The sequence below is a fragment of the Leuciscus leuciscus genome, assembly GCF_965113295.1.
Source record: "Leuciscus leuciscus genome assembly, chromosome: 17".
NCBI classification, from domain to species: Eukaryota; Metazoa; Chordata; class Actinopteri; order Cypriniformes; family Leuciscidae; genus Leuciscus; species Leuciscus leuciscus.
The window spans coordinates 4,193,666-4,206,716 of record NC_138741.1 but is presented as its reverse complement, the minus strand read 5'-3'; the positions used below and the strand labels follow the sequence as shown (position 1 = coordinate 4,206,716).

General features: G+C 42.7%; 1 protein-coding gene across 1 annotated transcript; it reads left to right on the top strand.

The window, feature by feature from the left end:
- Nucleotides 1-1,600: 1,600 nt before the first annotated feature.
- LOC309479606 (cytolytic toxin-alpha-like) lies at nucleotides 1,601-11,686 on the top strand. The gene is made up of 5 exons (XM_082143766.1): nucleotides 1,601-1,756; nucleotides 2,206-2,300; nucleotides 7,515-9,218; nucleotides 10,887-10,981; nucleotides 11,084-11,686. Exons 2-5 carry the CDS (start codon nucleotides 2,210-2,212, stop codon nucleotides 11,405-11,407), a joined length of 2,214 nt encoding a protein of 737 aa, XP_081999892.1. The 5' UTR covers nucleotides 1,601-1,756; nucleotides 2,206-2,209; the 3' UTR covers nucleotides 11,408-11,686.
- Nucleotides 11,687-13,051: the final 1,365 nt, after the last annotated feature.

Sequence of the window (13,051 nt, the reverse complement as noted above, 5' to 3'; positions counted from 1 at the left end):
AAATGTGTCTTATAAACACATAATTATAACAGCCAGAGAAAATTTTATATTAAAGAGTCAATGGTCAAGAGCCCAACTAAAGCAAACGCTAACCACCATCATGGTGACTTTAAAATACAGCTATTGTTTTCATTCAAACGGAAATGAAATAAAGTCAGTCTGGTTAGTAATAAGTGAAGCTGGTAATGCTGTTTGTGGAGTTGTTTAATCCTCCTCTGCTGAGATCTTCACAGATTTAATGTCTTCTTTTCTCTTCAGTTGATTTCATCTAAGGCTGTGTCTGAAGTCAGTTGTAGTTCTTGTGTTTCTCTTTCCTTCAGTGATTCTGCTTGTTAACAGCAGGTGTTCATAATTAATGCTCAATCATCACTTAATGATCTCATTAACTTCAACACCGCTTTAACTCTGTAGTGTGCACACATATGAACACTGAGCAGTGTTAATTTAACATGGGCGTTTTTCTGTGTACTATTACATAAATCTTACCTGTTTCATTTACATATGACTGACAAATATAAATCACATTCAGTTTATTAATACAATTACATAAATCTTATCTGTTTCATTTATATATGACTTAAAAATATGAATCACATTCAGAGTATTGATTGGTTTATGTTACAACTATGTAATCCAAATGCATGGGAATTTTACATGCAATTCAAATACATAAATCTTATGTTTAGACACAATTTTTTTTTTGAGTGTACATTTTACAGTGAATCTGGCTAGTGCCATCTTTCTTCAGTATATCTAGTAACGAAAAAAAAAAAAAATACTGATGGCTCAGCTTAACCCGGAGGTCCGAGCCATCATCACTATAGGACCACTGATGCTGGGACAATGGAGATGACGGGTCTTCCAATAAGGAATAGTGACCTTGTTCAGGCTCATCCAAGGAATCAAAAGCTAACTGATTGTTCATGGCGAGGTAACAGAGAGGTAGGCATACATGTCTCCCTACTCTCATCAACTTCTTTAGTGAAGATCATGGTAATCCATTAGTAATGACTCAAGTATTACCAAATCCATCGGAAGGAGTTACTATCCAAAACCTTACAAAAACCTCCAACGCTTACAATGACTTTACTAGAGAGTTATCATGTTTTCACTTTAGAAAACTGATCCAAATAATTAGTAATTCCTTGAACCTGTATAGTTCTTTGTAGCTCTCCAGGAGGTATGAAAAAATAGTAGTTATTGATTAGCTAATACTGAACTATACCACATTCGACTGAGAACTATTACTTGGTAATTCGTTTATTTTTAGAGTTTCTTGTTGTTAATATTCTTTTAATTCTTAGGTTTAACTTTTGACTATTCTTGAGTAAGACTGCGATTGTGTAACTTCTTTCCATTATGTGCACATCATGGATACCTAGACGAAACAAGAACAAGGCACTGGACACAGTTATACATTTGCAAATAAACGGGAACTCAAGACATGCACATACATTTGATCATCTGACCTCTCTTACTTTTTATTAAAAAAAATAAATTAATATGCCATTTATGGTAGGGATTGACCTTTGAGTACTATGATTGGATGGACTGGACATAGTGGATGATTCTGCTTTATCTTGAGTATAAATATGACCCTTCTTCTCCTTAATAAACTTGAGAATGTTATGGTACTGCACTGTCTCTGTGTCTACTTGATCATTCCACACGGTTGCTGCCACACATCACAGGGGTTGAGGAGCCGGTTTCCAACGGATGACTGATAGCTGCTTCGAGGCAAAGATAGAAATATTCGGTAACACTTTACAATACGGTCAAATTTTTAAAACATTATTTAATGTATTAACTAATGTGAACTAACCATGAGCAATACATTTGTTACTGTGTTTGTTAATCTTTGTTAACATTAGCTAATTTTGCTAAGTTTGTACATGTTAGTTCACAGTGCATTAACTAATGTTAATGTATTAGTAAATGTTGAAATTAGCATTGACTAAGATTAATAAATGCTGTAGAAGTGCAGTTCATTATTAGTTTGTGTTATTTAGTTTTAAGGGATTTTAAATAATTTTGAAAACTAATCAAATTAATACAGTTAAATGGTATCTTTAAAAAAAAATTATGAAATAAAATTATTAAAAGTTCAACGACTTATCTGTACCTGCTAACCTGTTACCTGGCTTAAATTGAGAATTTTTTAATAATTATTCATAATTATTAATAATTATTTATTTGACTTATTAGAGCCATGGAATCAGAGCCAATCAAAGTTGCAGCCCTAGGAAGACCTCTGTTTCCTGGTATGCTGTATGACTGCCTCAAGGATTCCTTCATTCCAGGTGCTGTATACTTTTATTTAAAAAATAAATAAATAATTTGCCTAATTGCTAAATTACAGTACTTGAGTGGCAGGATTAGAGGTGCATGATGTGGGAGCAATAGCCTTGTGGGCAGTGCTCTGACATATAGCACTTCTGCGAACTGAGTTCAAGTCCTCTGCCGATCCTGCCCCTGAAGCTAAAGGCCTTCTGAAGCGAAGCGATGCATTGGTGGAAGAAAAATATCCATATTTAAAACTTTATCGACCAAAATAACTTCCGGCAGACGGCCAAACGCATTGATTTATGGCGAAAGAGTAACCCTTGAACTTGACGCACAACGTAATGACGAACGCGGTTGCCCAGCCCTGTTTGTTTGAACCGCGAGAAGCGTCAAAGCTTACGCTATTCCTACATCCTATGTCATACATCGTTAAGTGTTACTCTTTTGGCGTAAGTCTACTAGCTATTTTAGTGGCGGAGCGGAGATGGTCTTGGGGGAGGGATGGACGGCCATGCCCGTGAAGGGGGACAGGACCCTCTAGCTTTCTGTAACTGATAGTGATGGGACGGTTGATAACGGGCCTCCGATGCTCAGAAGCAGTTTGATAAATCCGTATGTTCATTTGGCCGTAAGCTAGTTATTTTACTTTATAAAGTTTTAAATATGAATATTTTTCTTACAAAAACTCATTGCTTTGGTTCAGAAGGCCTTTATTAACCCCCCGGAGCCATATGGAGTTTGTTTATGATGGATGGATACACTGTTTTCCATGTGTGTCTTGGCCAGTCGCCATACTGCATGTAATTTGTGACAATTAGGGCTGTCACTTTACGTTCGAAAATCGATTGCACAATCGATCGGACCAACCAACACAAGTTTTGAAAACTAATAGGGAATATAGGGAATCGATTTTAACGGTCTTTTCTCAGAGTGCGTCCAGCTCGTTACTATACGCCCACAGCGAACGCACGTCACACAGCAACTGCAGGCTCTGACAAACCCACATAACAGCAAATTATACTTAATATGTATCTGCATAATGTGTCTCTTTTTACTACATAAATGTGAATTCAGACAGTCGCATGCATACAGATTCGGCCTACGGTCTACAATCGCCTACGTAGGTGAAATTTGTTTGACATTTCTAATCGTAAACACAGCCATGTTGAAGACTGCTGGCAGTCCACTCTGCTTATTGTTTTTCGATAATGTTGCACTCCTGTTTGTCATTGTGCATGAAAGTTCACGGCAATAAATCATCAGGAATATTGCTGACTTGTGCGCGTCTCAAGCGCCCTCTTTACGTTCATCCAAATGCCTGTTAGTTGTCCGTGGATTTGCCCATATTTGGCGTTTAAAATGGAAATATCTTTAGACATGGAAATTCGATTTTACAATCGATTGAATTATTATTATACATTTTATTTATAGGCGCCTTTCTTGACACTCAAGGTCACCTTACATCATCATCAACAGCAATAACAATATTTAAGTAAAAACAATGAGAGATACAATACAGTTAAAAGAAAGGGCAGTTGTGGTCAAAGGGAGTAAGTGTCACGTTAACTAAAGAAAACTAAGAGAGGACTCAAGTGCAAAGGAAAATAATATTTATTGGAAAAAGAAACACTTAAACACAAAACAAAACCCACGAGGGGGAAAACATTACTAAATACCAAAACAACAACTTCAAAAGTGAACATACCAAACGGGTCACGGGGAACGGGAGACGTGTACAAGACAACGAACCAGCACAAGACTACAAACACAAGGAGGCTAAATAGGGGAACAAACAAAGGAGGGTAACGAACACAACAGGTGGGGCAAATTAACCAATAACTGGATAACAAGATGGGAGGGGCTAAACGGCAGACACGAGCACATGGCTCAAAACAATAAAACACCCATGTGCATGACAAGACAGGGCAGGCATGTGACATAACCCCCTCCTTAAGGAGCGGCTACCAGACGCTCCACTAGGACGGGAGGGACGGACCAGGGCGGAAAGGGAGGGACGGACCAGGGCGGGACGGGAGGGACGGACCAGGGCGGGACGGGAGGGACGGACCAGGGCGGGACGGGAGGAACAGACCGTCCATCGGGCGGCCGGGGAGGAACAGACCGTCCATCGGGCGGCCGGGGCGGAACAGACCGTCCATCGGGCGGCCGGGGCGGAACAGACCGTCCATCGGGCGGCCGGGGCGGAACAGACCGTCCATCGGGCGGCCGGGGCGGAACAGACCGTCCATCGGGCGGCCGGGGCGGAACAGACCGTCCATCGGGCGGCCGGGGCGAAGCGAACCGTCCATCCGGCGACCAGGGGGAAGCACCCAGTCCATCCGGCGGCCGGGGCGAAGCCAACAGACCATCGGGCGGCCGGGGCAAAGCGAACAGTCCATCCGGCAGCCGGGACGAAGCGAACAGTTCATCCGGCAGCCGGGGCGGAGACCTTCCCTCGGGCGGCCAGGGCGGAGACCTTCCCTCGGGCGGCCAGGGCGGAGACCTTCCCTCGGGCGGCCACGGCGGTGAAGGCCCCTCGGGCGGCCACGGCGGTGAAGGCCCCTCGGGCGGCCACGGCGGTGAAGACCCCTCGGGCGGCCACGGCGGTGAAGACCCCTCGGGCGGCCACGGCGGTGAAGACCCCTCGGGCGGCCACGGCGGTGAAGACCCCTCGGGCGGCCACGGCGGAGGAACTGGAACTGGCACCAACGGCTCAGGCACCGGAACTGGCACTGGAACTGGCACCACCGGCTCAGGAACAGACACCACCGGCCCAGGAACAGACACCACCGGCCCAGGAACAGACACCACCGGCCCAAGTGTGTGCGTAGCCCACACACACCACATGGCTGTGGCCATAATGGCCAGTGTCGCGGTCACTGAGGGCTCAGGAACAGACACTGGCTCCGGCTCAGGAACAGACACTGGCTCCGGCTCAGGAACAGACACTGGCTCCGGCTCAGGAACAGACACTGGCTCCGGCTCAGGAACAGACACTGGCTCCGGCTCAGGAACAGACACTGGCTCCGGCTCAGGAACAGACACTGGCTCCGGCTCAGGAACAGACACTGGCTCCGGCTCAGGAACAGACACTGGCTCCGGCTCAGGAACAGACACTGGCTCCGGCTCAGGAACAGACACTGGCTCCGGCTCAGGATCAGACACTGGCTCCGGCTCAGGAACAGACACCACCGGCTCAGGAACTGGAACAGACACCACCGGCTCAGGAACAGGAACAGACACCACCGGCTCAGGAACAGGAACAGACACCACCGGCTCAGGAACAGGAACAGACACCACCGGCTCAGGAACAGGAACAGACACCACCGGCTCAGGAACAGGCACAGACACCACCGGCTCAGGAACAGACACCACCGGCTCTGGAACCACCGGCACTGGGACCACCGGCACAGTCACAGAGGGGTTTCTCCTTCTCCTCCTCCGTCTCGGATGGCGAGGAGCAGGCTCCAGATCGGCCAGGAACCACGATGAAGAAGGCTCTGGGTCAATCATCAGCGGCTCAGAGTCGATGAAAGACTGAGGCGAAGAGTGGTAACAGATGTCGTCTCTAGAACCTCTTCTTCTGTGGCCACCACGGGTACCAGAAAATCTGGCCAGACGGGTTCCCTCAAAAGATGGTTCCCTCTTGATGGACCGAGATTCGAGGGATTTGGCCATCTTGATCTCCTCCGTCTGCTGGGCCCATAGCGCGAAACACTGGAAGATGTTCATACGAGGCTCCAACTTTCCAGTTTGAGAAATCCCACTGCTAGACATAGTGTATTCCTTTTGCTGAGTCCTCAAAAAATGGCTGGTTCGTTCTGTCACGTTAACTAAAGAAAACTAAGAGAGGACTCAAGTGCAAAGGAAAATAATATTTATTGGAAAAAGAAACACTTAAACACAAAACAAAACCCACGAGGGGGAAAACATTACTAAATACCAAAACAACAACTTCAAAAGTGAACATACCAAACGGGTCACGGGGAACGGGAGACGTGTACAAGACAACGAACCAGCACAAGACTACAAACACAAGAAGGCTAAATAGGGGAACAAACAAAGGAGGGTAACGAACACAACGGTGGGGCAAATTAACCAATAACTGGATAACAAGATGGGAGGGGCTAAACGGCAGACACGAGCAAATGGCTCAAAACAATAAAACACCCATGTGCATGACAAGACAGGGCAGGCATGTGACAGTAAGCTATTCTAAACAAATGAGTTTTGAGTTTAGATTTGAAATGTGAGAGAGAATCAATATTACGGAGGTCCGGTGGAAGCGAGTTCCAGAGCTGAGGAGCAGAGGAGCTGAAAGCTCTACTCCCCATAGTAACAAGGCGGACACGGGAACAGTGAAATGAATAGAAGAAGAGGATCTGAGAGTACGAGTGTGTGTGGGTATATGGAGGAGATCAAAAAGATATGAAGGGGCTAGATTATGAATGACTTTAAAAGTAAGGAGAAGTATTTTATAGTTGATACGGTAAATGATAGGGAGCCAATGGAGCTGTTGTAAAATAGGAGTGATGTGATGAATAGAAGAGATACGAGTAATGATACGAGCAGCTGAGTTTTGGACCAGTTGAAGTTTATGAAGGGTTTTATGTGGGAGGCCAAACAAAAGGGAATTGCAATAATCTAAACGGGAGGTGACTAAGCTGTGAACAAAAATGGCAGTGGAATGAGGCGTGAGGAAAGGACGCAGGCGGTTGATGTTTCGAAGATGATAATAAGCAGACCGGGTAACATTATTAACATGAGATGTAAAAGAGAGGGTGCTGTCTAAGATGACACCCAGACTCTTAACCTGAGGGGAGGGGGAAATGAAGGAGCTATCAATGGGAATAGAAAAATTATGGAGTTTGTTTAATGTTGATTTTGTACCTATAAGAAGCAATTCTGTTTTATTGCTATTTAATTTAAGGAAGTTTGAAGTGAGCCAGGATTTTATGTCAAGAAGACATGAATGAACGATGTCTCAAAAATCGAACAGGATTTTTTTCACAAAAGTGACAGCCCTAGTGACAATGTTGTGACAATTTTTACTCTGATGGGACCCATTTTCATGATCTCGCCTAGTGCCTCACAAACACACACATGCCAGCACTGTACCCAACACAACTATTAAATCAGTTTAAATCTGTATTCTAGATATAAGACCTGCACATTTACTTCAACACTATATCACTTTCATACACAACTGTTAAAGCCACTTCTCCTTTCAGGTGTTACTCTGTGGGATAAGAAATCATTGACTGAAGATTTGGACAGTCGTTCGCAGCTCATGACAGATTTGAAGTTCAGTAGCTCTGACTCTCTCTCTAGTAAGTCCAATCTCATGGATATAAGTGCTTCCCTGAAGCTCAGCTTCCTGGGGGGGCTGATTGAGGTAGGGGGATCTGCCAAATACCTGCGTGACACCAAATCCTCACACAAACAGTCCCGAGTTACAATGCATTATAGTGATACCTCCAGATTCGATCAGCTCACAATGACCCAGCTTGGCCAGATCACCTACCCTCAGGTGTTTGACCAGAAAACTGCAACTCATGTGGTCACGGCTGTTCTGTACGGAGCTCAGGCCTTCATGGTGTTTGATCATATGTCTTCAGAAGATGAAAGCAAGCAGGAGATTGAGGGAAAACTGAATGTCATGGTCAAGAAGATTCCTGAATTTTCTATTGAGGGAGAAGGATCTGTAAAAATGACAGATGTTGAAAAGAAAACTGCTGAGAACATCACCTGCACTTTTCATGGTGACTTTCATCTTGAGCAGAACCCCACCACATACATGGAGGCCCTGGATTTGTACAAGAAGCTCCCAACTTTGCTGAAGGAGAATCCACAGAGTGCAGTTCCAATAAATGTCTGGCTTTATCCTCTTAATTTATTGGACAAAAAAGCCGCTCAGTTAGTGAGAGAAATCAGCACAAGTCTGGTTTCCAACACTGAACGTATAATGGAGGAGCTGGGAGAGTTAGAAAGGACATATAATGACCTGTCCAAAAGAACAGAGGTAAATGTTTTCAGTGACATTGAAGAGAGGCTGCACACATTTCAGAACTTATTTAGCATTTACAAGACAGTGCTCCAGAAAGCAGTGGCCAGGGTCTTGCCTGCTATTCGAGGAGGTGGGAAGGAGGAACAGTCACTGGCAGACATCCTGAAGATCCACTACAGCTCCCCTTTTAATGCTGACAAGCTCAACCAGTGGTTAAATGATGCAAAGTCTGAATGTAACCTCTTGAGATCTCATACCAAGACGCTGGAGCAGATCAGGATTGAAGACTCTGATGGTCTGAACACCATCCTCCTTGATCCTGATACTGATGTTGTGGTGTGCTTGACCTTCACATCTCTGAAGTATGAAGATCCGTATCTTTCAACCCTGAATGAGTTCCTGAAATCTGATGAGTTTAAAGAGTTGGATGGAAACAAAAATGTGCTTCATGAGGCATCTGACAGAAAATGGTTCAATGATCCTGGTGTAATAAAAAAGATGAGAGAGAACTTGTCTAGCTTCAGATACTTTTCAGAAGCCAACAAAGATGAAAAGGGAATCCGCTTCATTATTTCTGCTGTCTCTGATCCCTCCAATCCAGGCTCCTCTATCTATTTGTACGAAAAAGGGAATCTGACAGACCACCAGTTCCAGCCCGTGTCCAAGCCGCCCCCACCGATAGTGAAGAATGTCCAGGAACAAACTGTGTCCCTGAAACTGCAGAAGTCTCCAAGTGGAGTAACAGTGCAATACAGAGTAGAGTACAAGGAGGTAAAAGCTGAGGAGTGGCTTTTCATAAACACAGCTGATGAAGACTTTACCCTGACTGGATTGGAATCTGGAAAACAGTACTTGATCCGCTACAGGATAGTGGGTAAAGTGGGAGTGAGTGAAGCCAGTGAGACTGTAGGCCCTGTACCATCTTCAGGTAAGTGTCATCTGCAAATGTTTATTAAAAATCTTTTTTTTCACTGGCTGTAATCAAACATTGTTTGGGTTTGACAAGAGTGACTCTCAAACTGTCCCATTCACGCAGCGGCTCATATACAGTATTCCAGCTGCCACTATATGAATGAATACAGGGATTGGTCAACTGTTTCATAATAAAAAATGTTAAACAACTTACAGTAATATCCAGGGATGCTCACCTTTGGCAAATTTAACTGATTTGAATGTAATTTAGGTTATTCGTCACACAATTCTTGTAAACCTACAGGAAAGTAAACCTAACTGTGAATTTGATAAGCAAAGACATAGGCTACGTTCACACTGCAGGCTGAAACGACCCAATTCCGATTTTTTTGCCCCTATGCGACCTGTATCTGATCTTTTCATGACAGTCTGAACGACACAGATCCGATCTTTTCAAATGCGACCCAGGCCACTTGGGTATGTGGTCCCAAATCCGATACATATCCGATCTTTTGAAATGCGACTTCAGTCTGAACGGCCAGGTCGCATGTATCCGACCCGCACGTCATTGATACGCGAAAAACGTCATAATTCTGCGTTGAAGTAGTCGTCGGTTTGAAAACGGACTGCATATTCGTCGAGCTGAGGTAAATCTGCCGAACGGGTCGACCTCGACGAGCCCGTTAATTAAAAAAATTAAAAATAAATCCCACGGCCATTAAGTTATATATACGTTATGTTAACTTATTTGTGCTGAATCTGATATTAGCGGCTGCTGTCTGGCTCTTGTGTAACGGTCGCTGCGCGCGCTCGTGTGTGTGTGTTTGTGTGTGAGAGAATCACAATTAAAGTTTAGCTAACGTTACTTCCGCAAACAACAAGTGACGTCGTTGACCGTTGAGTACTCTTCTGCGCATGCGGGTCACTTCTGGGTCATTTCACGTTCACACAGGAGATCACAAAAGGTCGCATTTATTTGGAAATGTGAACGGCCTTGCAAAAAAATCAAATTTTTTCAAAAAATCGGAATTGAGCATTAAGCCCTGCAGTGTGAACGTAGCCATAGAGACTTTAATGTTGCAGTTTTCATCATATTAGACATAAGATAAAGAGTGAGTGTGTGCTTATTGTGAATGTTACCTGGCTTTCTTGGTATTTCCTGTATTTTGCCGTAATAACTTCTTTACTCCTCCCATATTACATCTGTACGTATGACATCAGCGGATAATGGATAGTATCTTTAAATGCTTTTTAAATTTGTACCTACATTTTCAGCAAAAAAATTAAGGGAGAGCGTCCAGTGGGAGACAGTGACTGGATCTAAAACTTTCGGATGACAAACAGCTTAAAATCTCAATTTCTGTGGGTTTCTGGAGCCCTACATGAAAACATGCAACACAGAGAGACATGTATGTGTGCGGTGTGGCTGACCTGTTGTTTGACTTGAGAGACAACTATAGTTGTCCAGTGCTGTTCTTTTCAAACTATGCAGGTTTATCTAAAATGCAGTTGTGAGTCAGTTCAATTGAATTCCGTTGTCATTCTCATTATTAACATAATTGTCTGTGAATTGTATCGTATTTAGCACTTTAAAACAGGACTGATCACTGTATTCTGCTGCTGTGTGAATGTAGCAATTTGTAGCATAAATGTTTTTCTCTCTCTCTCTTAATTCCTTTCTCAGCACAAGATGTGATTGTGGGTGGGAAAGGAGGTTATGAATTCTCCTTTAAGTCCTTTAACAGCAAAATTTTGCAGATCAGCATAACTTACTTCGAGGTGTGTGAAGATTGTAATTTATCTTCTTTGATTCCTACTATTTGAATCAGATTGTTTGTATTTAGCTACTTGATTCACATTAAATACATTTCTGCTTTTCAGGGGACACTGAGCACAATCCAGGTGATTTTAAACAATGGCCAAATGGTGACAGTTGGTACTCTAAAAGGATCTAAAGAACAAAAACTTGTCCTTGATGAAAATGATCAAATTGTTGCTGCAACACTGTGGCCAAATACTGATCATTCCAGATGTGGGGGTTTGGAATTTGTGGTTGCCAAAATCAATGGTGAAAAAGAGTCATTATCTGTTAAGTGTGATCACCTGGGTGAGCCTGTGAGTGTGGATGTGAAGTCTGGAAGGTGTTACGGCATTATGGGAAGAAGTGCACATGATATTGATGCTCTGGGTTTCTACTTCATTTAGCCTCCAGCTATACATCTGTTGCTGACAGTATCCAAATATCTGAAGATCTAAAATAATAAACCGCAATCATCTATTCATATACATCAATGATATTATTGGAAATGATTGGTTATGATTGAAGAATCACATTTTAATAAGTCAGTAGTATTAAATATTTTCAAGTGTCAATCAGACAATTACAAATTTTTTATGTAAATGGAACCATAATAAACGAATAAATGACAAGTTTAAAGTATCAAATTTATGAGTCAGTCATTAAATAGCGATTGTATTTGAGGATATTCTGGGAGATTTGTTTATTGCATCTTATTCTATCATTTATGTCCATCTATATATTTTTGTTCTGTATCATCTGTACCTTGTGGAAGATCAAAATATCTTAACGCAGTGGTTCTCAACTCCAGTCCTCGGGACCCGCTGCTCTGCACATTTTGTATGTCTCCCTTATTTAACACACCTGTGGCCAGTTGCATAAACTGTTAAGACTAGTCTTACAAGTTAGTCATCCAATTTTATTCTTTAAAACTGTTAATAACTTTTTAAAGTCAGTAACATAAAAACGTAGATTGGTCTAATTTGACACCGAACAGTAAGACTGATTACCCCTAACTAACTTCTATTTGATCATACTAGTTCTTAAGACACAGTCTTAACATAATGGCTATGTTTATGCAACTGGCCCCTGAACCAGATCATCAGCTCGTCAGGAGAGACTCCATGAACTGATTTGAGTGTGTCAGATAAGAGAGACATACAAAATGTGTAGAGCAGCGGGTCCCGAGGACTGGAGTTGAGAACCACTGCCTTAACGTACTTGTTTAATTACAACAAAGAGTTTAACTTGATTTGGTCTGTCAAGCCTTTCTTGCTGTTTTTTTTGTTTTTTTGAAGATTATTGTGTATTTCATGCATTTTTTTAATTTAGCTGCAAGTTGTTGCTCACAAATGTAAATTTTTATGTCCAGATGGAGGAGGTTGCATGATACCACCCGGAAATTAGTTTTTGCAGGGTGGGATGTCTGGAATTGTGAGGGAGAAAGTGCTTAGTTCACAGTTTTAATTTCGTTGTGCAAAAATGTTCGTCAACAAGCTTTTTCCCATGACTGAAGCCCTGTTCCCACCGCCAGCGACATGATCCCATTCGTTTTCAGTGGAGAGCTGTTAAAAAAAGTTTAACTTTATGCAAATGAGCTGCGAATTTCGCGAGTGACATGTCACCAGGCAAGACAGGGCAGAGTTCTGGAGCAATTTCACTGTTTTATATGATTTAACTGTAACCACATACATGTATATAATAAAATGATGCATGAAAAAGAAACTGACAGCAGTCTTAGTGAGTTTGATTCATACATTGATTGTTTGTGTGTTGTTAATTATGATGCAGTGAGCAGTTTAGCACTGCTGCAGTTCAAATTACAGTGTCCCCTGCATTATGGCATTCTCTTAATGCCAATCCCACTGCATCTTTCGTTATCTACATGTATATTGAAATCACCAACAATTAGGACTTAATCTGCAGCCTGCAAATTATTTGATAAAGTCTGTATGGTGCCCTGGTGGCCTGTATATAGTAGCCAGCACAAATGTCAAACGTGATTTATCAAATACACTAGATAGTGTTACATTAAGCACCAGCACTTCAAA